We start from the raw sequence: 27,942 nt of genomic DNA, 5'->3' as shown, positions 1-27,942 counted from the left end.
TTAATTATCTACAATACTTGTTCGTATAGAAAATCACAAAATATACATAAAACAGACACAGTTGAACATCGAGGCTCCGGTATTTTATCGTTTCCATTTTTTTTTTTTTTTTTTTTTTTTTAACATAAATCACCGAGCAGTCCTTAATTTTATTTTCACAATTGACGAACCGGAAGCAACCATGACAAAGAGACGGGGAGAAATATATGTATGTATGTATGTATGTATTGTACGTGTGTGTCGGGTGAACTATCGATCATATTTATTCGTGTACTTGCGTATATCTGGCTATAGTAAAGCTATATGCCTTTTCTTCTGAGACGCGATCGAATATATATATATAATATTTATATATAATTATATATATCTATATATAATATATACATATATAATGTTCACAATGCGCGAGAAAAAGTACGGTTAAACGACTTCCGGATTTCGCGGAAATTGGGACGAAAGCGCGCGGACTTTCTCCAAGATTAAAGAATCTCAGTGTCTTCTCTTCTCTCTTCAACGCAGAAATTCTATACTATCTCAGCAACATTTGTCGATATCTCTTTGCTACTTAACAATGTCGCATAAAATAACAATGGCAACAAGTTGACGGTGTAGTTTGGGATTTAGATATCAATAATCATTGATCCGCCATTGTATGCTCGTTTAATTATCGACATTCTTTGACGATTTAATTTTTTCTGATCCGTATTGCCGACACGCAATACAGGATACTGTCGCGCAGAATACCTGGATTATAGATCTAGATTTTTCAGGGACCGACTTCTGTGTCCATGAAAAACAAAGCCTTTTCACAGTTTAATATCGATTCTGGCACTCGCACGTTGAATTAAACGCCACTCGTCTTCTTTTTTGTTCTCCGCTTTTCCTATATTATATCTCCGACAATATTTACATAAAAGTTTATTACTAACTAGATTCACATTCAGGCGACATCTTGCAACACAACACGCCGACCGACCGACTCACCGAAACGACCTACCCGTCCTCATCGATACGGATGTTACATATCGAAAAGCTCGATTCGAGAAATACTTTTTGTCTTTTTGTGATTGATTCTCTCGATCGCTTAACTAAAGGTGGGACGGTAAATCGTGCCTGCGAAACAGTCGATCTTTTAGGACGTCGAGTCAAGTTTACAAAAAACAAGGAAGAAAACGATGAAACTTCGGTGCAATGACGTTGTTACAGCTATGTATAACAGCCGCGAGTACTTTATGAGTGACGAGAAGGCGGAATTCATTACTAAGACGATTACTTTCTTCAACAGGGATCTTTAATGTTTTATTTGTGCACAGATATGCTTATAAAAAAAAGAGACACCTTTCGAGAAGCCGTGAGTGCATTACGCGAATCGTTTCTTCGATTCTTCATGAAAAGATTTCATATTTTAATCCTTAAGCAGCTTTTTTAATGAAATAACGTGTGCGTGTGTGTGTGTGTGTGTGTGTAATCGTGAAAAAATAAAAGTTCAGGAAGTTGTTCACAGAAAAAGATACATGTATATTAATATATAAAACTAGAATATTGCACTATAATTTTTCTGCGAGCCTTTTTATAAATTAATGTTAAAACAAGTTAAATGCAATTAAAATCGTAATTCAACGTTTATTTTGCTACTTTGACCTTAAATAATAAGTGTTTAACAATTTTATTTACTCGGTCCTATATTCTATGTCCCTGCTCAAGGATTAAATCTCAAATATGTATGTAATTGAGTTTATTTGTAATCGGACACAACGCTTGTGTGTACAGTGAGTCTATTCTGTAACTTTTAACGCATGCGTTATAGACATAACGACGCGTGTCCGACACGAATATCTTCGCGCAGACAAAATCACAAAATAGCTATGCGCAACGATTATGTTAACTATAACGTCGTTGTAAGTTACAGAATAAAAAGGTGCAGATGTCCTACAGATTTAACCCTCATCTGGATCCGCAAGTTTCCTACCGTGTAGAGACTTTAGAGCTGCGCGGCCCTTCATATAAAACTAGTTAAAAAAAAATCATTATTTATTTACAGAGCAAAACATAGTACAACACACAGTCTGCAAGAATAAATTGAGAACTAAGTTTAAAGATGCAGGGCTATCAATCAATGCTCTTTCGTGCATAGAACGTCTTCGCGGGAAAAAATAATACAGGCGCGCGCGGATGTGGTTCTCGCGTTTTAAACTCAAATTGCATAATCAATAGTTAACAGCCTTATTATTTAAACTTATTATGTCGAAATAAACGCGAGCAAAGACTATAGAGAGAACTGCCGCGATCATTTACATAAAACAGCACAATTAGAAATAAAAAAATTACAGTCAATTAATTTCAAATAAAATACATTCGTTATTTAGTTATTACTAATAGCTACTTAACACAAATAGCGCTAAAGTAATTAACTAAATTAAAAGAACGTGGCATCCTAAATCCGGATAAGGGAAAAACTTTCCTTAGGAAATCTATATGATAAGCCCAAAAAAATGAGTTCAAATCTACCGCTATTACATTTAAATTAATTGGTCTCACAAAGCGGATCATTTTGTTCGCATCGTTTCTATTTTGATCGATTGACCGATCGATCAAAGAGAATTCTTTCAGAGAGGGAAGTGTGTTGGAGATAATTTACGCGATATTGGCACGCGATAATTCAGTACTGCAAATTCTCCGAGTTCCACAAGTCGTGAAACATGGATCGTAGTTGGGCAAATTCTCAGATTGACGAACAGTTTCTTTAATTCGCGAACAAGAAACTTTTTATCAATCCAATCCATCGATCTTTTCGCAATCTTAAAAAAAAAATCCCTGTAGAATAATTATACGCTTTATATACTTATATATATACGTGTGTATATTTGTTAAAATTCACAACCTCTACTGTACGACCCAATTCCAAAATCCATGAATCCTCAACTGCAAATTTACGCTTTGTAGCATTGATTAGGCCTACACTTGTATCTCATCACCAAACTGACCAACACATAACCCTCAAGTCTTTAAATGACGCTAAACGCGTTGCGCACCTTCAATAATCTCTTTCGAATTGTTGTTTACGTCGCAGTTCTCTTTAACAACCTAGGAGAAGCTAAGTGTTGTACAAGTGACACTCTATGTACGAGGTTGGAACGAAACCTTCTATTGGTTGGGATATGCGTCGCACTCTAGTCCAACCGTCTCCCTGATCCAACTCAATCATATATAGCTCCTCGCCGTCGTACATGGGAATAGAACCTTCGCTAGTTGCTATAAATAATAACAATTAAAATAGCCACTATATTAATGACATTAATTATGATAACAAAAATAAAGTAACCATTCTCGTTTTTTTCTGATTTCCTTTCTCTATAAAACATTCAGAAGAAGTATGTGTCATAAATGTGAAGAAACCTACCGTCGAAAGGATATAGTGCCCGACATGTTCCCAAAGGTGGCTGAGCGTCGACCTCGTCGTGATAATATTCCTCGCAACCGCTGCCGGGTAGTGATGTTCTCGATTCGCCGAGGCCAGATTCCGGGCTGTTCGTGGAACTGTGCATCAGTACCATAAAGCGAAAACCGTGGCTATTTGTCTAGTGGTGTCAACTGTCTAATCTACTCAACATTGCGAACTAAACATTTTTACGAAAAGAACAACGCGACTACATCGCAAATAACACCTCGACTGTTATCTTTGTTATTCATATTTGTTTTGATAAGATAAAAAAAAACGGATTGAATATGACAGCTGTAGATGTGATCTTTCTCTCATCACAAAGATTACGAAGGATTATAAAACAAGAGGGAAAAAGGAGGGAAGAAGGGAGAAGGAGAGAGTTTTATTATAAGACAGATATAAGTATTATAGATGGGAGAGATATAAATATTTAGAAAGTGTATGTAATTTGTGAGTTACCTCATCATAGTGTGTTACCAACATATAACTTACCCATGAGTCGGCTGCGGTGTGCCCGGTGCGCTCTTTTTGTTGTGGACAGGTTGATTCGCATTTGCGTTGCAGACGCTCGAGTCCGAAGCGGATCTCGAAAGACTTTCTTCGCCGCCCGAATGACTATCCCTTCGTGAGCTCAACGGTCTCGTTGCCGAGCCGTTAGTAGTAGGTTTCCGCGGTGCTTGACTTGGGCTAAAAACACCCATGTTTAAAATGGCTATGCGAATAGCGAATATTGACGTAAATCTTACCACAAGTTATCAAACAAAGCTTTGTTTACCTAGACAAAGCATTGCCAGCGCGCATTGCTTCTTCAAGATAGCCTTGGAATTTTGCCAATTCAGCTCCGAGCTTGTCCAGTTTATTGCTGGACTGGTTTAATTGTCCCTCTATACTCATCGGGTCTCCGAGAGCGGGATTCTGCTCGTACACACCCTTCATCTTCATCAGACCGTCCCTCGCTGCGGTCTCTTGCTGAATCTTCGCCTGGATCTCGTCCAGTCGCTGCTGCAGTCGCTTTTTCCTCTGATTCGGTGGCAGATCGCTGCAATCCTCCTTAGTGCCGTCACCATAGCCAGGCACGTTATTCTGCAATTTATTATAAATGAATATCGATTTCTCTCGAGTTATTTTATTGTATAACTCGACTACTTTCTAAGACCCAGAAGCTTATATATTTAACAAACATATTTCTTATTGTAAATCTCAGTAAGATATTCTATCACAGAAATGTTTTCAATTTTCGCTTTAAAATATTTTATAAAACTTTTTAAATCAAGTAAATAACAAAAAAGTTATAGCACAGAAAAAGCTTACTTAAGACATTTTTATCGATTGTAATTTGAAATTTAAAATATCAGCATCAGGGTTCAGATAAAAACAACTTAAGAACACAACATTTTGTTGCAAGAGCAACACATTAACAACTGAAAACTGTTAGTAAACGTTAGCACATATGTATATTGATATTAATGAGCAATATATTCATTATTATCATTTATTGTTCTAAATACTATGAATAAAACGTTTGAAATATAGTTTTTTTTTGTAATAAATAATAAATGGGTATAAATGTCTAACCCTTTTGGTGCTATGTAAGAAATTGGGGAGAGCAATAAAAAAATGAATAAATAAATAATTTCAAAACCCAATTTAGTTAATTTCAAATCTGATTTTCTACTAAATAACTAATTGGACGATTAGCACAATTCCGAAGCAATTCCAAGAAGCGATTACCTGTCTCATCTATTTACTATTGCATATAAAAGATAAAAAAAGACAAGCGAGTCACAAGCACTTGTAAGCGTTCAGCTAAGCACCAAAAGGGTTAATCGGAAAGTGACTTGGTGATTATATAGAGGACAGACCTTTAAAGCTATGCACACCTCGATCAACTTCTGTTTGCATGAAACAAATTTCAAAAGCATGTCATTCAGCGATAGAACGAGATAAACTTTCAGCATGAGCGAGAACTTAGGCGTAAAGAGAATTAATTTTGTTTCAAATAAAAATTTACTTAAATCTAATTACGTAATAAAAAAGATTTTTACGTTCTATACTGTATGTAGTGTTTTAAAATAGTTCATTATAATCGATTACACTCTTATACTGATTAAGATTAAAATAGTTGCTGAGTTCACGCTCTTCTAACAGGACGTTTCAATGTCACGTATAATTCTTCGCTTTAAAAAAGCAGATAAACAATTGATATTGTACACGTAATTGTGTGAATAAGCAGTCTCTACGAAGTACTTACTAAATATGATAATATCCCAATTCATAGACCATGATGATTGGAAACAAGAAGACCACAGGCAGATTGAACCATCCACCAAATTAATAGAAAGTACAGAGAAAAATAAGTTACGCATTTCGTTACGCAGGATCAAAGAATGTGTTTGCAAAACTTTTATAAATCTGAATAATATCATAGTAAACAAAAATAAAAAGAAAGATACTATTCAATACAAATCATATCGCGATTTCTGTTACAATTTGTTAAACCTACAATTTTATAAAATATAAAAATTTCTACAAATTTATGAACTAAATTTACGAACTCTATATATATACATATGAAATTTTAAGACTGATAAAAATGAACATTGTGATTACAAAATCATATTATCAGCAGTCTTACATTATCAGATATCTGGATAAAAGCTTTTTCAGCAAATAAAGTTCTACTGTGTGTTACAAAATATTTAGAAGACACAACAGAAGCAAAAAATATGTTCAAAATAATTTAAGAATGCAAAATTTATATTGGATAATAAGTATAAATAATAGTAACATAAAGTGTACCTAAAAAATTGCTTATAAATAACTAGTCGGAAGAATGCAGAATCTATTAATGTACATGCGTCAAATTTATATGCATATAAATGTAGGCCTGTCGCGGCGCGCGAGCGCGCGAAAATAAAGATGCAAATATATATTTACATAAAAATTAAAAACTGTTAAAATATATTTAGTAAAATACTACATTATACTTCCGAGAACTTTTGTACATGCTTTCAAATATCCTCTGTTTATCCTTTCCGTCTGACGATATCGCGAATGCAATAAATAAATAGATGATAGTTTTTTTCTGGAAATCGTGCAAGTTCTACGAGCTTACAAAGTCGCAAAAATAACTGTGAATTATTGAGAATATGCAATGATCTTAAGTTATGGAAGAGTATCTACCTTATTGCTACTGAAGATCCCGAAGAGACCGACCCTCTTCTTGATCTTGCCGCCCGAAACTGTTCCCTTCACCGTCAGATGATTGTGAATCGGTTGCATCACCGGCTGGGCCAACTGACTATTGCTGTCGTAGCTCTTGGCGACCGACAGATCCTCGAAAGGAATATCCCCGGGTGGCTGAAAGCCGCTCTTGTAGCGCTCGATCACTAGTTGTGTGTCTTCTTTCTCGTTAATTTCGTTCGCCGCTTTCTCAATGCCATCTAGGCACTGGGCGATTATTGGCGCCACCGCCCGCTCGATTTCCACCGACTTCATCATGTAGTTCCGCATATTCTTTATCCTTTTTTCATCCAACTCCTAACAAAACAAAATCAACAGCGAGACTGTAAATGATTAACATTGTTCTAACAAATTAGAGATAACCTAACTACAATACAATAGGTACCTGAAGATGTTGAAATACTTCCGGCATTGCTGTGTGATAATGTAATGTCTGTAAATCATTTGTTTTTTGCAGTTGATTCGCGTACTCCGTTTTAGCTTCCTCGCTCTGCTGACTTTTTATGGTCATATTCATTCTCTGTTTCTCAACCTGTTCATCGTAATAAGAAATCGATTATCACCGAGCAACGATCTCGCTAATTATTTTTAATTTGAAGATAATTTTGTAATTATAAAAATAAGTTTTATTTGAGATGTGATAACAAATTACTTTATCCGATCGAGAGTTTTTTTTTTTTTAGATGCAACATCTACAACGCAAAAACTGGCTTATCACAAAGCTGGCAGGCAGAGCTTATCACGCACCTCTGCTCTCGAGAGATTAAGATCCGCGTCCGCTCGCTGATAGTTCTCGACGGCACGTTCCGCCTCACGGAAGGCCTTCTCATAAGCTTTCCTGGCGCGTTCCAGGTTACCAATCTGACCCTGCAGGGTGGCCATGAGCCGCGCGCCCTCCTGCAGATGTTTTTTGCGGTCCTCTTTGAAGTCCTTCACCAGGATATTGAGTTCCCGCAGAACGTTCGCCTGAAGATTCTCCGCTATTACCTCCCGCTGACCGGCCTGGTCGTTGACCTCGTTTAGCTCCATCTTGAACGCTCGACAAGGACTATATCTAGAAAAAACAAATTCCGGTCTTTTTTCATTTGTTATATCTTGTTGTTACGTATCTATCTCATTATAGCGTTGTCTTAAACTTATTAACATTATCTATGTTAATATATTTGTTTGCTCTATCTGATATATTTCTCTTTTAATTATCTTCATTATAATACTGTACGGATACACTTAATTGATTTGACAACTGTTTTCATTTCTTTCTTTTTTTTAATTTAATTTACTAAATATCGCCGACGCAAATTGATTTCGCAAAACGTGCGGAACTTATAAATCTCGACCCACGTCAACTAGATATGACGCACTTGCGAGAGAACCGATCGAACATTGCCGAGAATCTCTCTTCAAGTTACTGAACTTATAAAGTACCTCGCCTACGCCGCAAAATAAAACAGACTGTTTCTGTTTTCCATCATCAGATCCGCGAAGATGCACCCGCGAAGAAAATTCGCACAAGTTGGGCGAACAAGAAAGAAAATTTTACTTTACGCGAACGGCCGAACACGTGCGACTCGTCACGGATTCTTCATCGTCGCGTTGAAAATCCCCCCGCCCCTCCTCATACTTTAATCTCGATTTTGCTTTAATTCTTGTTTTATTTTAGCATTGATCACGCTCTCGCGCGCGCTTAATTACTCGCGCAATGCGCATTCTGTGCGTCGAGTCAGAAAACCAATTATTATATTCCGCGGAACTAGGAATTTATGAAATAAAAAAAAACGTCCAGAGAGAGATTCCTAAGTGAGCGTCTAGAAGAGTTTGCGTGATATTCTCTTCCTCAATTCCCGAATCTATTCCAAAATAAAAACAAAAAACAATTGTAACAAACTCTCTAACGGCGCGCGGTGTCTGTTACATCCGTTGCATGTAAAAAAAAAAAAAATATGTGTTATTATACCGTAAATGCGGGCGAGAGGCGCGTAAGTAAATAACTAGATTCGCATATGTGCCTCTTTGAAAGCCTCAATTACCTCAAAAAAGGATATCATCTTTTTTTTTTTTTATTAGTCGCGCCACGGTATCTATTTCCTTCGATCACCGAGTGGTGTAATTTATCTTCACCGCGAGCAATTTAAATACATGTTTGTTACTCTCTGTTTTGTACACGTATATGTGGGACTCGAGCGACTTATCTAAGATCGACCGGTAACTCGAGAAGGAAGAGAAATGAGTGTGTAGCTTTATACTTACTGATAATCCTCCTCCTCCTTTTTCTTCGGCTGATAGCTCTTCACAAGACGTCTGCAACAAAGAAAGGAGAAAACGGGATTTTATTGGCGCACGCGTAAAATGTCGCTTTTCTCACGAAGGTGAAATGAAACACGTACGCGCGATTTTCTTTGAAACAAAATCTCGTCATAAAAATATCTCCCGGTAATAAATTACGTAACGTATAATACTCACGAAGAGAGACAACGCTATACTTCATTGTTCACGCCTTTATGCGATTGGAAATTTGGTTGATTATATGTGCGAAACTAAAGATAAACAGAAATATGCGTGACAATCAAACAACACGTATCACTTTCTCGTGGCTACCTACTGAAATACATTTAAAAGCAGTTAAAAACCGCGAATCGCGTCGTTCGCACACAATATCAAAGAAATATCAGATGGTGAGCGCGTGTGAGTATTTTCGGCCGCGACGCGGATTAAACGGATCTGGGCGTGCCGTTTTAATTTTTATACCGCGTCACGTCAGGTTATAAATATACTTTCGTGTTGAATTTCTCTCTCTTTCTCTTTCTCTCTCTCTCTCTCTTTCTTTCATACACACAAATCATCAACACACACGTGCCCTTGATGCAACAAAGCACCAGCGCGAAAACGATCACAAAAAAAATGAAAAACAGAAAGACAGAGGGTAAGATTCTCATTGCACTGTCTGCAATTAGTTTGGATTTGTCTTCTATTTTAAATCTTCTGACTTATGTTTTCGGTTTTCTCCGAACAAACTCAAAAGAACGCTCTCTCTTTTGTTTTAACTTTTGAATATTAAATAATTTTAACCGCGGTAAGATCAAACACACAACTTGTCTAAGATTTTTTGTTTATAAAAATAATAAATAAAAGGATCTCTGTTTAATCTCCTTGTATGTTTCGCTTTATTAAAATTGATTGAGTTTTTGATGTATTAAATAATAATAAATATGACTAGCAAGATCGTTGCGCAAGACAGATAAATGTATTGTGACGTATCTCAAGCGAAAGCGTCACAGCACACGTCTCTGTCAATAAACATCAATAGAAATACTAGAAGTACGGTTGGTATAATGGCTTTTGACACACAAGACTCGAGTAAAGCGAAACGATCATTTTGCAGCTCTTTTAATAAATAATATTATATATACATATTTTGTAATATTAAAAAATGTCATTATTCTCGAACTATTAAATTTTGCAAAACTTATTCAAATGCACACTACGATCTCCTCGGTGTCTCACAAGTGTCAGCCGTTACATAAGCAGATCGAGAAATTTTTTACTTGATCGATAGTCGGGTGTAATTTTTCGAGTATTACACCGAGTCGAGAGAGAGTAATTTCCCTGGAATTGAGTAGTACCCAAGGTATATTGATCGTGCAACTTTATGCGAAAGTGAATTGAGGGCCGTGTTGGAAATTGCAGCACACATTAAGACCAGAAACGCGCGTTCAGCAATTCGTAGGCAGAGACGGAGCGAATGAGCGCGGCGAAGCGCGCGAAATCATATTCCTCTCGTACCTGCGCGCGCTCGGCTCAATTAACCCTCAACACTTTGAGGGTGAAAATTGGTTCTGAGCGTTCTCCAAACTACGTCCCTTGTGTTACCTTCTTGTGAAACATGAACTAGAATGCTTAATTGCTATGCACGATCTAAACTTCGTGTGTGAACAATGATTTAATTAATCATTTTCAATCAAATATTTTTTTAGTTTTTTAGTTTAAATGATATTATTCTTAATTTCCCAATTCATTTCCTGTTCACGTAGTTTTTAAAGTTATGAAATTTTCATCGCGGTTCTTCTTGCTAAGCAACAACTGCGCGGACACTACTGTATAACCATATTTTTATGTCTTCTGAACAAGTTCTTCATTAATCATGCATGCAGAAACGCGTCATTTTTCGCATGACGTACAATAACGTCGAGAAACGACGTTGCCGTAACGAAGTAATTTCACAAATGTAATACAAAATGGAGTAATTAAACATTTCGAATGGACGGGACTTTTCGAGACACCCGATAGAGAATAAAAGTGCCACAGTGGATGGTATTCACGGAGAGCGGACAAGGGATCTCTTTAACACAATATTACATACTAGCTACATCTCTCGTCCCTGAACCCGCGGGGTGCGTGAGACACGCTCGTTATACAGGATGTTCCATTGAAACCGTCTCGACTGATGCCTCACCCTTTGTCAGGGTACCTCGAAAAAAAAAAAAAGAAACATTGCACGAGCACGTCGAGCCGCACGACAGGGTGTAAGGTGCAAGGTGCGCGACACACAGAGACAAGGGGAAGAGACCTTGCGCACCTGTGCTGGTGAATTCCCCTCTTAGTTTCGAAAATAGAAAAAGAATGGAAACTTTGTTTATATTTTCATTTCCAGCAAGTGTAAAAATTTTGATAAGAAATAACTTTTCAAATCGACAAACAAATTGCAAAATAAAAATAAATCGACAAAAACATAATTTTATAAAACAGGACTTTAAAATATATAAACTTTTTGCGATTTTTCCACAAAATTTCTCTAATGGCAATAAAAAGGTAATTGTAAAAAATATATATGTTTTTTTTCTCTCTCTCTCACATATAAAACTCATATTTCTCACCTTAGTTTTGCTGCGTATTCGAATTCGATCGCGCAACGATCGCGTATGAAGTGGCCATATCTTTCCAGGAACTCTATTCCCTTCTGCGTGTGTAGGGACAGATTCTCATACTGATCCTGAAAAAACACAAACGGAAGAAACAATGAAAATAAAATCACTTCAACAGTCGTTTAATTAAAACATACGCGGATATTTAAACTTACGCTATTGTCGAAACAAAACAAGATTTACATGAATTACATAATTTTATGTAACATGCACACTTACAGAGCATGACAAACGAAAACAAACAGAGGAAACAAAAAATTCATATATGTGCGTTCGAGCAAGTAAAACATCTTTCAGCAAACTTATTTCCAAAGCTTTTCCTTCTTGCGCAAACTGATGTTCATTCGCATTGCCGATTTCGTCTGACAACAAGAGAGTGAAGACTTTTCTCTGTCGGACGAACAATCCGACCGTATCTATCGCGGTCGACGACTGAGAAAAACCTCTTGGCACACATACGCGCTTCTTCTCCGCCAGTACTCCGCGGGACAATGAGGAATTTCGCAAGGTGCGCGCGCGCGCGCGCGCGTGCGGAAAGATTTCTGAACGTCGTTTAGCGGCTTAGCACGAAAAGTGAAACTGGACACGCTATAACCGTCTGATTATCGGAACAACGCGAACGACATTAGTATACGCGACTTTTGATGATCTCTATATACGATAGATATGATGTACCTACGCAGATTTGCACAGAATTGACCTTTATATTAGGTAGATAATATCTAAGCTTTCACCTTTATTATTGTATTTTTTTTTTAACCTAGAAATCGATGAGAAATAAATGTGCGACGTCCTCGAGCCAGAATCTTGAAAAAGAATTCATTTACGTATCAAAGACGGATCTTTCGACTTGAGAGAATAAGTCAAATTGTCGTCACGAGAGAGGGAGAGAGAAAAAGAGATCCAATGCGACTGACATTCGAAACGCGTTAACTTTCATTTCCAGCGAGCGGTCATTCAAGGGCCACGCGACTCATTATGCCCATATACGCGTTTGCACATGTCCTTCTTCGTCCTCTTTCGCGATGATCTCACCTTGTTAGCGTTGAAGAAAAAGGACAAGATCTCGACCGGAACACCTGAGTCGCGTGTGCGCGATTTGCGGTTCGATCAATCGAACGAACGAACAGCGCGGAACGGAAGTTGTGTAAAGATTTTCCACAGTTTGATCGTGTAAATAATTTAATAAATAAGTAAAATTGATTATGTGGTGTATGTGAATGGCACGTAATTAACTATAAATTAGCTCGTTAAAATCCGAAGAAACATATTTTTTGTTTTGTATCTTTTACGAGAAAATTGGAAAGAACGAATTAAACGATTCCACTTACACGCTCCAAGATCAAAATATCCTTTTTTTTTTTGCGCGCGAATTTTATTAGAAAACAAATTTTTTAATCCTGTAAAAAAAAACTTGCAAATCATCAAAAATTGTGTTACTTTTCTTTTTATGCTCTCAGAGCATTTGGTTTTTAATATTCACACGCACCATTCTAAAAATCAGTTCAAGTTCCGATACTCTTTACGTTGTCATTCGAATGCGTTGATTTCTAATTTACGACTTATACGACGACTTTATTTATATATTCCGTTCAAGGTTTACGGTTTTTCGCAGAATACATATTCGAGTCACACTCGGATCCTAATCGCGCGTCGAAGTCACTCGTGCGTCTCTCGGATCGGAACAACTTTCTCATTGTGATAACTGTATAACTCGGTTCGGTGGCTTAGCGAGTAATTTGCAATGAAATAACGGAGAACTGGTAGCGCAGGTGATAGTCGCGCGAAAAAAACCGTGGCTTTCAAACCTGTGTGCGTATGTGTGCCGTATAAACGGCGGCGGTGGAGCAATGGTGGACAATCACCGACAATCGGATTGTTTTCCTCGTTGATTCGCCCGGATCATTGTTATAACAGATTTATTTTTATTTTTCTTTCGCACCAGATATCACAAATGTCAAGTGACGCCGCCGCTGATTACAGAGAGCACGCGCGAGTCGAATATATCGCGCGTTTATTTACAAACTAGAAACCGTACGAATTTGTACACAGAATCGAATTTATACACACTGAAGTCTAAATATTAAATGTAATATAAATAAAATAAATCAGCATTGACCTTTGATATTGATTAATACACGTATGAAAATAGAAACATTTAGCTTTAGCAAATTTCGCAAGTTTTATATCATTACACAGAATATTTTATATTTTTATGACGTTTATCATGTTTGTTGTGAAAATCGGAATTGTCTAAATTACTTCTTATATTTTTTTTGTCAAATTTGAAAGAGAGATTTGAATATGTTAGTCTTCTTTCTCTGTGATGGTGCTTTATATTTAAAAACTTTATGCAGTGTTTAAAATATTTGTTGAAGATAATTGACCATTATTATTATTTAGTAGTCCAACTCAATATTAAATGGACATTTGCGCGACATCTGTGATATTCGAATATTTACAATATGTAATTTGAAGCACTTTCTTTATAATAAAATTTATATTTTTATTCCCCAAATATTTACGTGAATTAACAAAGGGATTGTTTCTGCTTAGTCATGATCGAAATTTGAGCCTTCAATAGACTTCATCCCTTAGCATATATCAATGTTTGGACAATATCGAGTGCACTTCCCTCAAAGCATCGATAAATCGACGATGACTCTCATAATTTATCGGATGACGTCACCGTCTCGCTCCCGGGTCGATCATCGTGCGATTTGATGGAAAAAACAAAATTAAATTACACTCCCATTATGTGGAATCGTTTCCGATGCGGGGGTGACAGTCGTGAATCCGAAGTTTGTTCGGGGGCGAGCTTCTGCCAACCAATCCTGCGTTTCGTCCGTCGTCGCGCGGTCGATACATGGAAAACGCACCTACGAGCTATGACTCATCGCGACCTTCTCCAAAAAGGTGCACTCGCGAGAGAACGATCAGGGTCGAGCTAACAATTCATCGCCGAGAATTGATACAAGCAAACATACATAGATAAAATTCAGTAAAACTGATATTTCAAACAACGAGTCAATCTTAGAAGCGTTTTATGTGTTTCTCTGTGAAATTTTCTTTCTAATAATAATAATTAAAATTTATTATTTCGGAAAAGAAATCTGTAATATTTATGCAAAGATATCTTATAATAATTTTGTTAAGAGTCGAAAAACAATTAAGCTTTGTGAGCCTAATATTGCCGAGAGCTCACATTTGGAAAATTTCATCCTCTTTAAGGAAGTCCTCTTAAGAAGTGTCCTCTTTGTTTTCTTTTTCTGCTTTTCTCTTTTTCTAGATTCTGGCACGGTCCGTGTCTGCAGCGGGTGAAGAAGGAGAGGAAAGAGGGTGTGTGGAAACGATCGATGAAGAACTGCTGTTCTTGTGCCAAAGCGAGTATAAAAAGATATAAATCGTAAAAATAGTTTGGAAACTAAGAGTCATGGAACGAACCTACTACGTCAGTTCGTACAAGCGTGTGTTATGACTCATGGATTAGCGCCGGGGGTATGCGGCACCCTTCCACCCTCTATTGATCTCTGCATTTCTATATAAGCTCACGATTCAAGAGAACGAGAAAATAAGAGAAATTTTACGTATGTTATTACGTAAACTGCGTCAGAATAAATGTCACAGTTCAAAAAGTTTAGATTGTAATACAAGATTTTTTTTCTAAAAAATAAAAACAAAATTTATTTGAATTCTCTTTTTTTATTCTGTGTTCAATTTTTGAATAATAGAAGATACATATTTGTTTCTCTCTCTCTCTCTCTCTCATTCCGTAATTCATAAAAAAACATTCATGAAATATATATTACACAGTCGAAATTTATCTAAATAAATCGATCTTTCTAAAAGACCTCGAAATTGTTATATATCACGTTATTCAAAAACAATCGAAGAAAAATGTCGAGAAAACAGAGGGAAATTCAGAAAAACGTGACATCCAGTCGCGCATCATTATTACGCTTCACTGTGCATTGTAAACCTCACGGAATGCATTTACGGGCTTCATCTCGTAAACAGGCACAATGCGTGCAGTGTTCGCAATAGAACGCGCAATGCAATAGGTATACCTATAATCGTAGGTTATGCACGTCGAGTCTTCGTGATAGTCGGCACGTGATGACATTACTATCGAGGGAAAAAAGGGGAGAGAAGGGGGACGTATATAGAAATTGGAAGTAGGCAATTGGAGTTTCAGTGATAGGTACGAACAGCAACGTAAATATAATCGCGAGAAAAGAATTGACGCTTTTTACAATGTTTTTTTCGGTCAACAAGAACAACGATTCTAAAATGTGTAAACGCCGCAGAAGAATATATGTGCATTTACAAAACACTGTTCTCTAATCTTTTAAGTTAAACCAGATATTTTTTATCATTTTCGGTGACGTTCACAGATATATATTTTCTTTCTTTTCTCTATAGAATTATTTTCTTCCTTTATAGAAGAGAATTCTTTTTTCGGACCCTAGAAATTTGGCTTCTTTGTGGTGTTTCGATTTTTAAAAGAAAAGCAAGCCCATTAATCTGTCAGCTCGCACAACAAATTAAAAAAAGATACGATAGTCCGTTCTCTGACCTGCGACAACATTCTTGAGTATTTGCGAGCCTTCTTGACACCATTGTGTCTTGGTAACTTTATTCGTTTCGTTAAGACGGAGGCGTCTTTGTTGACAACAATACACTGCTGTGTTTATCGCACTTGTATACACAATTAAAAAGAAAAAAATTTAGCCATAAAACAGACAAGAGGCATTTAATTGTTACCAACTTTTTGATTGGATTTTTATTTTGTTAAAAAAAAAACATTTTCAAAATTAAACTCGACAATTTTACATTTAAATTGTTTCCGCGTAAAGCAATCAATTTTTGTTATTAAACACATTTTTATTAATTTTAATTTCATTATATTAAAACACTGATTATGATATTTTACATTTACTTGCATTATTATTAGTTACTAGTATTTTTCCGGACTGTAAAATCTGGAGATATACTGGCAGACGCGTATTCAAAGTTCTTTATTATTTCTCATGGTTTACTTACATTCAACTTGACTCGCCAGGTTATTCTCACATTATACATTACCGTCACTTCTCGCTTCGTGCTACTCTTACGCATAATAATTGAAACACAAATACAGAAGAAATCTCTTATCTTAGAAAAATACTCAAAGGTCGAAGAGACAGCTGGCATGCGCCGTGCTTTTCGCACGTTTCATGAGCACAGACAGATACTTTACTCTTGAGCTTTTATAGTCATAGTAAATCCTGCAACGTCTCCTCGCGCACAAGTGCTTGCTTCTTCACAATCTCGTCTCCGACAATAACTATAATTTGTTGTGGCTTCGCGGTTATCGTGATTGACCATATAAATTAAAAGAGTCTCAAGTTCTTAATTGATTCTATCGCAACGAACGGTTATTTATCGCACGCAAAACTTATGTAATGAATTATGTTGAACCGGTGACGTTACGCGTCACATCGCGTATTTAGCAATAAACTCTCGTTGTTGTAATATTTTTATTTTTACTCCGCACGTCTTTAGATTCTAGGATTCTTTCTGGGCTCGTCTGGAATTCCTGGATTCTCTCTACGATTTTTAATTTCCCTCAATAAATACAGCTCACACACACACACACACACGCACGCAGAATCTCGATGAATCTTGGCTGGGAACCAAGGTCGCGTCGATGCGATCGCGTATATTCATCTGCATATACGCCAGATGTAATTCATCTGCCGTGTAGCGCATAATAAATGGCGAAAGAAAGATCGTGTATGTTTGTATAGACATAGAACACGCTCAGGCAACATTGCGATTGCGACGACTCGCAACGTCATCGTTGATTTCACAATTGCTGCTCTCGCGCGTTATACATTTTATCATCTAATCGGTGATTTATCTTGAGATTCTACGACATTTGCCGTATCTCTTCGCAGAACAATCATTATGTTAACGGTGCGTAATTGTTAACGTGTCACCGAGACACACACTCGTTTGATAGCGATACTACGAGTGCGGCTGACACTCCTATTACATATATATCGCCGGCTGCGGAAAAAATAAAAAAATAAAAAAACGAAATAGAGAAATCGCGCGTTGATCTGCCAAGTCGTTGACCACGTTGGGTAAGTACGGCGGAATGACGGACGCCACGACGATTCTACGTTTAATTAATTCGCGCCGCGTGTGTTTATGCGTGCGAGGCGCGACGAAGACGGCGTGCGTATGCGTGTGTCTCGCGACGTTCACGTGTCAATGGTCTCATTACCGTGTTATATTTGTGCAAAAATTGTGCTTCGATCAGTTTTGTAATTTACACGCGTTGTCGTCTAATCCGTCCGACGGATTTCAAGAATAAATTTGAATGAAAAAAAAAAAAAAAAAAAAAAAAAAAAAATTCTATTGATTCAAAATCGAAAATTTTCAGCGACGACGAAATGTCGCGGCAGTGACACTTGAAATCATCTACTTTTTTGAACAAACTTAAAACCATATGTAAATGTTTCTTTTTAAAGAATGTAGGAAGAGAGAAAAGCAAACTCTTACATTTTCTCATGGATATATTTCGAAATTATATAATAGATACTTTATCACAAACGAAATCGTCAAATCTTGTGTGTACATCAAATTTCATTAATGTCTTTCTACCCAAATAATAAGAGATAAAGTTACAACATTCGTGACGGAAAATAACAATGAATGATCATTCGACTTTTGATCGGGATTTATTAAAGATCGCCATCGTCACCGGCGCGGCGTCGGCTGAACAATATCGCATTCGGTTTATCACGGCTCAATTTGATTGCACGCGTGACTCATTCACATATTTTTCAGCGGGTTTTTAATCGCGGACGGCGTGAATCACGACGCGAACGTTCGTCTCGTTCGTTGCGTTCGTTGTCGCTCAGAATGAAAATGATGAGACCGAATAAGAGACTCCGACGAACAGAGAAAGGCAAGACGAGAGAGAGAGAGAGAGAGAGAGAGAGTAATCTAGACTTCTCTCTCCCTCCGATATCAGTGCGGAGGATGCAGCGCGGTGATAAGAAACGTGCGTGGGACTGTCACGTAGCACTTTGTTCTCTTACCAGAATAACGACCAAATATTTATCTTCAAATAACGAGTCTCCGAAGGCTTTGTATTTGTTTTAGGGATTTAAACAAGAAACGTAAATCATAAAAAAAAACAGTTTTATTTAAAATGATAAAATGAAACACACATCGAATAAACTAGCACAGCAGTTTATGTAAAACAACTATATTGAAAATGTTGTGTATATGCGTTATTACTCGGTAGATTGTGCTGTAACGAGGCAAGAAAATTAGCATACTTTGTTTCTTACGTAAGAATACGTGCGTCTAGGTATAGGAACTGCAAAAAACAGTGAGGTGGTGTCGTGAGAGAAACCAATACCTGTATTTTTTTAAGATAAAAAACAGTAATAAATGTAAAATGTTATACTTTATATTGTTTCACACACACATTTTTACATAACATCTGATCTTCTAACATATTTTATTTTTTATTTTAAGTAGAGTAATTCGAATTTTCGCGATAAATTGTGCTTGTGGATCTTGTGGTTTTTTACGGTTTTCACCGTGATAAGTTTCACGGAAATGGCAGACAAACTGATTGACGATTAATTTTATGTACTTTCAGGTATCTCTTTGCATGGAACTTTTTTTCGAATGCGACTAATATTACGTAGAACATGTAAAAGTGATTTTCAGAGCGGATCCGCATAGCCGGCAATCTGCATAGCCGGTCGCGAAGTTCGCGCGGCTTTAATCAGTCGCGGACACACAATCTCTCTCGCTCCGATTCTGTTTCGTTCTCGCGCGCGTGCACTCGAGAGTAAACGCGCCTGTGTTTCTCTCTCCTCAAGAGAGTTCGGTATTTATAGAGATTCGGCACGACGTGTGGGTGGGGGAGCGGGTTTTTTTTTCCAACGGAGTTCGCGGCCACGCACGCTGCACGATCCCCGAGGAACGGGCGAGAGACGGACGTGTCTACAGGGTGTCAGTTGCGAACCTGGAACGTTGCGTTAACCCCTGTACAGTGTTCCACATATAGCACGCGCCAGAGAATATGCTGCTCTGGCTTTCTTTTTTTTCTAACAAATATTCGAGGTAGACAATTGGATCCTTCGTGGGATTCAGTTGCTTCGTGTACAGAGAAAGAGCGAGAGGAAAGGGAAGAGAATGTAATTTACACGTACAAATTTATGAAAGAAAAGAAAAATTATCGCATATCGCATAAGTTACAGAAATGTCATCGTGAAAATAAATTACACCGCTTCGACACACCGTGTAGTTCATGCAAAAATACTCCGTCTTCGCGGCAAGCAGCCAGCGAGAATTAACCACACGATAATAGCTTCATAATACCACCTCGAAGTAACACATTTGCACTTTGGCGAATATTGTTTTCGAAATAATTTCTAAGAGATGCGAACTAAATTATTGAAAACCAGAGAGATGCGCGCATGTAATGTAATAAAAGTATGATATATAACATATATACGTATCAATTTCTCCAGAGAAATCGAGACCTCAATTTCCGCGTTTCCGAATTTGCATTTAGCCCACATTCTCGTAAAAAATTCAATATACTCAGCGTTAATAAAATAGAAAGCTGGGTTTCTAACAGATTTTTCTTCAATAAAACGCGTGTACTTCAATCAAATTCTGTCGTTTTACAGATGTTAAACAACAGGAACGAAAAAAAACATCGCTAATAGATTTTCGAAAAAATTTCATCAGCGTTGTCGTCCAAGTCGGGAAAACTCATCGAAATGTTATTAAACAGCAATATCTCTCTTTCTCTCTCTCTTCTCTCTCTTTCAATTGATTTTGTTTCGAACAATACTTGAAACTACTGTTTTCCTCTTTCTTTTTAACTCGCATAATTCTACAAAATCAGAGATGTGAAGCGTGTAATCATGCAAACATCTTCGGTGAACCGTGCGGTAATGGTTACCAGTTATTTCCGCGTGAAACGTGGGAATTGCGAGAAGTTCTTTAAATTTTTCGAACTGAAATACCACGCGGAGCTCTGCTCCAGATCTGATTTTAATTTAGGACAACATCAGGGTGCAAATTATCGAAAATCGAATAATCGGATATTTCCGTGGGATTTCGGGCGAAAGCTACGCTGGGAAAAGCGAATGATAACGGTGTGTTATTGGCTGGTATCTGCCGAACCGGATAAACCCGTTTAGGCGATGGTGTCACTCTGGACTCCAATCACTCCGGATTAAAGGTGGATTTACACTATCCGCTCAGACAAAGAGCGGTAGAGCAGGACGCGGTTACGTTTAGACTAAAACATGTAACGAAAACATGTCTAATGTAAGTATTTACACGAAACGCAGCGGGTCTGTTTTCCGACACGAGGCGTGTCTGACATCATTCTGATATCCACGTTCCTCCCGAGAATGTTTTATTTATTTATTTCTCGTTTCAAACAAAATTAAACAATATTGTTTTCAGACAAGTTTTAATTCAGACGTTTTTTTTTCGGACTGTCGCACTTGTTACAAGCATTGTTTGTTAACTACAAACAAAAATTGATAATGAAACGTTAATAGAACCTCGTATGAGATGGCGAGTCAATTTACGAGCGAATTCTAGAGTCTGGAAAGAGTTCTCGCGCTGCGCAATCATAATTACGCTATAAATAAGTCGTTACTGTCCGCCTCTACTTCCTTGTGTCTTTTCTTTATGACAGATTTAAATCACGTCGCGCGTTTTCGATAAGAGTTTCACAATTGGTGCGTTATGTCGTTAAAAAGAATATGACCAGCATGCACAGTTAAAAGAACAATCAGTGGTCTTTGTTTTCCTAAAAATAATTTTTTTAATAAATACAAACATATTGAAATTTTTCTCCTACGACACTCTCTCGATAATTTCGTAAGTTTGTATTGTCGAAGAAAACTCTTCTCGTTCGAACATCACGATATAAATCTCGTGTTTCTTGTATTCCTGAGAACCGACGTTTAAGTATTATTTTTTTTTAAATGACGCAATGACACTGAAGAGTCTCGTTGTTTTTTTCTTAAAATACAATTGTATCAGAAGATTGAAAAATGACATCATATCTACAAATGACGTAAGTAAAATATACACAAATTACTTTTCCAAAGAAAATTCTTAGTTCGTAGTAACAACTACAGGATGTGTGTCTGGAGCTTATTTATTTTGATCTCCATTAGGAAATTTCGTGAAGCGTTTCCGTTAGCCGCGATTACGTTAGTTTCAGCGGAAAATGATGAATAACCATCTTTAGCTAATAAAAGGCTCGTCAGATCGGTGCGTGGTGATCTCACGATTTCTCACATAGCTGTGTGTGAGACGTGTCTCGTGCGTTGTATATTTTAAAGAAAAATACTATTGTGTGTGTGTGTGTGTAATAGCAACAATAAATAAAATAATTTTCTGAAAAATACTTGACAGAAAGAGAAAGAGAACAAACGATTAGACGTATATATGATTATTGTCGACAAAACCTAGCATTTATTTGCCTCATTCGAGAGCCGGTCCCGCTACTGTCGCCGCGCTCGCACTTCTGGTTCATAACCTACGCGGATTATTATTACACACGGGAAATAGAAGCAAAATGAACGTAGAGGGGAAAAGCTTGCGAAGGTTACGAGAGACGAACGGAGCTAAGCGAGCAACGCGGCGTTTACTTTCTCCGGCGCGAAATCGGGAATCGTCGCGCGACGTCATTTCCGAATCGCGATATATATCGCACACATTTATGACGTAAGTATGTACGTGCGATTGTAATCTTTCTCTCTCTCAGGTCGTGAGTCCCGCCCCCGCATTGTGCTATCGATTCTTCGGTTAGCACACGATGTGCGTTGGGAGACCAAATTAATTCCGTCAGGGTCAGTGTTGGCCTGGTTTACGAGGTGAATTGGGTAATCGATAGTTCACACAGGAGCTTCACTCGTCTCCGTGATCCGATTGAAAATTGACACTTTCAGAGAAAGTGTTTCGCAACAAGAAAGCGCGAAAAAGTCGAACCTTTTTGTTGGAGACCGGTAAAACTTGGGAGAGAAGATCTTTGGAGTTTTCTAAATAATTTTCAATCAATTAACGAATGCGCGCAATATAAAATCTGTGTTCGAATATTTTCTTAAAACGCGTTTATAAAAATGTCAGTATCTACATGCGTATCTTACGATAGTAATGACGCTCAAATGCTCGATAACTACTTCTAATAAGCGGTTGTTAAGTATGAGAAACACGGCAGATCTCTATCGAGTCGTAATATCGCGGTTGATTCTCGATTAACTGCGTAATTTCTGTTATCAGCTGTTATAAAAATGACTCCAGTCCAAAATGTTGTACGTTCGCATCACGAGTCATTGACGTGTCGCACACTTTCGCGTGAATACAAGACCCGTCTGTGTTTAACCGCTAGCTGCTACTCGCGAGCATATGTACACGTACGAGACGGGCGTGCCTTCTCGTATCTTTACAATGTGAAAGAGAAAGAGAGAGAGAGAGAGAGAGAGAGAAAGCCTCTTAAAGAACACAAAGAGGGACAGTCGGGAAAATCAATATCAGTACAAACGCATATTTACTATTTTTAAATTATAAACATATTGTACATACTTTTTTACATATACATTTGTTATTACTCTGTTATAAACTATTTCATCCCCCAGTCAAAGAAATGATTTTCTCAAATATCTTTCCTGTGTTAATTATAAAAAATTTATATTTGTAAATTTAAATAAATTTTGTGTAATATTAAAAATAAATTTTTTAATTTCCAAATAAATTTAAATAAAATTTTAATTATTTGTAAAAAACGATAATAAGAAATTAATTTAAAAAAAAAAAATTATTCTTGTTTCTCTTTAACAAATGCGTTTCTCAAAAGTTTATCAAAAAATCGATAGATACGAACGAAACGCGATATACTTTATCTATCTGCGATTGTTAAAACCGACAACTCTGTGGTAGACGATTGAGTACATCGAGTGCGTAACGAGGGATGAGTAACGAAAATGATGGCGAGCGGAATGCGCAAATGAATTATTAATAGAGAGTTCGCGCAAGAACGTCATTGGCGAGCAACGAGTGAATCGATATTTTACGCGCACGCAATACGCATAAAGAATTTTTTTTTTCTGGTAACATCATCGAGAGACGAGCGTTTGAACTTCGTTCAAACGTTACACATCTTCTCTCTCGATAATTCTTATTTTAAACTTCCGTGCATTAGAGTATCCGCTCAGAGTATCTGCAGCATCACTAAATAATTATACAAGATATACAAATCGTCTTCTCATCGATAATATAAAGTAAATTTCGAAAAAAAAACTTGTTTGAAAGAACAAGAGCATAAATTATCGACATCTCTTTCGCACAATTCCAAATCCGTCTCACGGAATCGACGACGCTGTCATCGTCGTCGCGCGGCCATTGGAGGAGATTTCACGAGAAAGAAAGCAAAAGAACATGTGCTCCACCACGGGCAAGGTGCGAGAAGGGAAGGCCGGTGTTGTGCCGCGAGGGGGCACGAAAGGTGAGCGGAACGAGCGGAGGAGAACGGGGAAACCGCGCAGGGGGACACGACAAACGTCGCCAGCGGCTAGCAACCGAAAAGGCAAAACTCGTGGCAAGCGCGAACTGGTTTTCGGGGATATCGTGGTTACACGTCGTCGGCGAAAACAACGACAACAACGACATCGACGACGACGACGACCGCGGCGGTTACGGTGTAAGTGATTCGGTGAGTACGAGCGCGCGAGAGAACACAAAAAATCCCTCTTTCTGAAAGTAATGTTTCTTTGAGCGAAATGCAGTATTTTTGCGAGACAAAAGTGGCGATTATGCGATCGTGAGATAAAATAAATTGAATCTAATTAACAGATTATAATGAAGAGATTATATGAAGTCTCTTAAATCTCATCAGAAAAATGTTGTCTGTACTCTAATAGTGAAGTAAAATTTCTTACACATGCGTGGAAAGCGAGGATGATTAAATTTAGTTAAACTCTGTTCCTGTAAAAAAAACGTTTTTTTTTTTTTAGATACTAATCCTGTAAACCATGAAATTTAGATCTGAGACGACTTCTTATTGATTAAAACGGTGCAAAAAATCTGTAAAAATTCATGGAATTAACCTTATTCAACATCCTGAATTAAGAAAATAACGTAGTTTTGACATTTTTTATAATTTTTTTAAAACTTCTTCACTTAGTAGTTGATAAAATATTTTCTTTTCAAAACTCGCTCAGAAACCAAGTTTCGCGAGGGTTTACAAGGATTAAGATTACCAAAAAATATCAAAATTTATCAGTGTAGCATTGTTTAATTTTAATTCAGCTCGTAAAATTTTACAACATCTGCCGAGATAAGATAGAGCTGAAAAAAAAAACAAAAAAACCAAACAAAAAACAACTGATAGAGATAAGTAGAGTGTGTGTATTTTATCTAACAGATAAAACATTTGTTCGAGAGAAAGAAGTGTAACAACAGAACGTGTGTAACAACTTTCCTCTGAAGGACACACATGTGTGATATTTCATTTATATGCCAGAAAAAAAAGTCACCATTGTATAGTTACGAGATATTACAATGAGTTTGCTCAAAGGCAAATTGAAAGCTTCGATGGTCAAACAGACCCACGCGCGTAAATAAGAGCATTTAATGAGCAGTTTGGTGGCGAGAGGAGGGGGGGTGGTAAGTGCGCATATATAATAGAAGAGACCAACATATGTTGCGAAGAAAACAAAAAATCGCAAATGTACGCGATCGTAAAATATATAAATGACTTCGCTCGAGGCGGAGAGTGAAGACTCCGAGATAGATAAATGGATAGATAGGTGATACTGAAGAGGCTGATAACTATTGGCCGTGCAGAAAACACTCGCAATCTACCTAGTTATACGCAATCAACCGAATTTCATGTGATCAAGCGACGTAAGAAATTCCTATAATTGTGAATCTCAAGAGTCATGAGCGAGTCATTTGCAATCAATTTGTCGGTAATGACAAAAGGAAATTACTTGAGATATACAAACAACGATTATATATGTGATATAGAATCTGTCCGGCAAAACTTTTTCTGATTTAAAATTACATTTTTGTTGTCAAAATAAACCAAGTGAATACTATTTTCAGAGGATTCCGAGTATATCTCGAAAATGAATCACGTTTTGTCGTTCGGAAGAAGTCGCGTGTGTGTCCATTCCGGACACACAAGATAAGAATGACGATTTCTCGGCAACGCGAAAAAACGTCAAGCTATCAACTCTTGTTTAGTTATTGTGACAAGACGCGATCTATGTAACCAACACAACACGGAATGTGTGCGTGTAAAACATCAAGTAGAACGTGTTATTTTTCAACCATATTGTGCGTATAGACAACACACGCGAAATAGACGTGCGTAACGAAGAAACAGTACAACGAGAATTTCGAAGTCACTTATCTCGAAATGTCTAAGACGTGCGTGCACATGCACTCGGTATTAAAATTTGTCACGCGGATGACGATGACGAAATAACGTTTCGTGTAATTTTTCCCGACAGCCAACACAGTCATCGAGGAATGCGTACAATTAAAATCTACTCTGCGCTCTATGCCGGTGCATTTTATGGTCTTGGTGGAAACGCGAGACATATTGTTTCACGACGTGAAAGTTTCACGGGGGTGTATCTCGGCCGAGGGAGCTGGAAAAAGTACGCTCAAACGCGAACAGCAATGTTGTTTGTGCGTGACCAACGGAACGCAGGAAGAACTTTTGCGAGAGAATGAATGGAACGAGCAAGAGCGGCCATCAGCGTGAACGGGCCTCTCGCGAAGCCGAGAAGTAGGTATGTGGCCTGGCAAGAGAGAGAGAGAGAGAGAGAGAGAGAGAGAGAGAAAGAGAGAGACACAGAAACAGAGAGAAGGAGAGAGAAACGTCACGCATACACGATCCCGACTACCTGAATGCAGATGCCGAGAGGGAAAAAGATTATCCGGAATATGCGCAAAATCGTACGTACGACAAAACGCGCGGCGTCCGGCGTTGTACATTCGGTTGCAAAAACTTGCGCTTCTCATCCGCGCACGAAGAGAATCGCGAAGACGACGTTTGCTGTATAATAAAATACGGGGAATGGCAGCTGGACGTGCGAACGCGTTTAACGTTAAATCCGTTCATGTGCAACGAGATCGGGTCGAGATCTACGCGATGCTTTCCTCCCGACAAACGGGCGGCAACGCACTTTTCGGCGACGGTTGCAAGGTGGAAAAGGAGATCGCGGACGAGCCGAAAGACAGAGCGCCCGCGGCGCGGCGCCGCGCGGGGAAGAAACGGGAGAGAAGTGACAAGGACGAACGTACGCCACAAAAGAGCGAGAGAAAGGAGAGAGAAAAAGAGAGAGAGAGAGAAAAAAGAGAGAAAAAGAAAGAAGAGAGAAAGAGAGAAAGGGTGGGAGCAAGCAAGCGAGACTCACCCAGAGCTCCGTGCCCCAGCTCATGTTTGCTGGGCCGGGTAAACCAGCGGGCGTTGATAATTATCCCAGCGACACTTCACATGTAGCGACGACGACGTCCACGTTTCGTTTCACCTCGCACACCTACGGCCGCACCACGGTCCGTGTCGTGTCCGTACGCACCCGCAAAAAACGCACGGAACTCGCGCGTCCAAGAACACCCGCCACGCGCACAGTCACACAGATGACTCCAACATGTCGCTCTCGTAACCACCGACTGCCCGCTGTCGTTACCACAGTTGGTATCAAGGGCGCACGGAGCTCCCCCTCTCGCGGCGAATGCCCGACCATCGTCAGAGACCTCTGCTCACATCTTACCAATTCGAGCGAACTAAAACACGGTCACGTGACAATTAAGAAGCGTGCATAACTGCCAAGGCCGAAATGATCGTCGTGAAAACCCGGCTGAATTTCCGTGACGCATTTCTATTGGTGGCAGCGAGCACAAATAACATTTCGCCGCGCGAAATTTAAATTGTAATTAAAATGTGGATGGTATATTTTTATATACAATAATTACAGTAGTTTGTGTATTTTTGCTCTCGAAACAATCGCTGTTTTCAAATCAAGCCCGTTTTCCGTTTATCTTCGTGATATTTTTAAATGGATTTTTGTTAATTAAAAAGAAATCATTAAAATATATCATGTGTATGTCTAATGTACAAACAATGAACGCAGTATCGAATTTGAACGCCTCCTCATAAAATTAGCATTTTAGAATAAAATAAGTACAAGGTTAAAGATACACTGAGGATTTTTCTACAATTGTAATAATTGTATTCTACAGTTGTTTGCTGCACTGAAAGTATTTTGAGTTATATATGTA

The 27,942-nt window shown here is 38.0% G+C and overlaps 1 protein-coding gene across 5 annotated transcripts; it reads right to left on the bottom strand.

Annotated features, from left to right (window-relative positions):
- Positions 1-96: 96 nt before the first annotated feature.
- LOC109862404 (formin-binding protein 1-like) lies at positions 97-27,349 on the bottom strand. Of its 5 annotated transcripts, none has more exons than XM_020442452.1 (11): positions 27,078-27,349; positions 11,557-11,672; positions 8,933-8,983; positions 7,433-7,739; positions 7,071-7,217; positions 6,626-6,982; positions 5,305-5,334; positions 4,218-4,525; positions 3,935-4,129; positions 3,401-3,537; positions 97-3,252 (listed from the first exon to the last, which is right to left on the bottom strand). In XM_020442452.1, the coding sequence occupies exons 1-11, from the start codon at positions 27,099-27,101 to the stop codon at positions 3,095-3,097; spliced, it is 1,830 nt and encodes a 609-aa protein (XP_020298041.1). In that variant the 5' UTR covers positions 27,102-27,349; the 3' UTR covers positions 97-3,094. The 5 variants fall into 5 exon arrangements, with proteins under 5 accessions (XP_020298041.1, XP_020298056.1, XP_020298049.1 ...); XM_020442467.1 differs by having other exon boundaries at positions 3,401-3,525; XM_020442460.1 differs by having other exon boundaries at positions 5,305-5,331.
- Positions 27,350-27,942: the final 593 nt, after the last annotated feature.

The sequence above is a fragment of the Pseudomyrmex gracilis genome, unplaced genomic scaffold, assembly GCF_002006095.1.
Source record: "Pseudomyrmex gracilis isolate BER0280 unplaced genomic scaffold, ASM200609v1 scaffold_10, whole genome shotgun sequence".
NCBI lineage: Eukaryota > Metazoa > Arthropoda > Insecta > Hymenoptera > Formicidae > Pseudomyrmex > Pseudomyrmex gracilis.
This window is presented reverse-complemented; position numbering and strand designations above follow the sequence as displayed.

What these genes read in the sequence shown, in the direction of transcription:
- LOC109862404 (XM_020442452.1), bottom strand. Translation starts at nt 27,101, where the DNA reads ATGAGCTGGGGCACGGAGCTCTGG. An exon ending in GAATACGCAGCAAAACTAAG is followed by an intron (nt 8,984 to 11,556) that starts GTGAGAAATATG and finishes TCTTTGTTGCAG; the next exon opens with ACGTCTTGTGAAGAGCTATC. An exon ending in AAGTATTTCAACATCTTCAG is followed by an intron (nt 6,983 to 7,070) that starts GTACCTATTGTA and finishes TTGTTTTGTTAG; the next exon opens with GAGTTGGATGAAAAAAGGAT.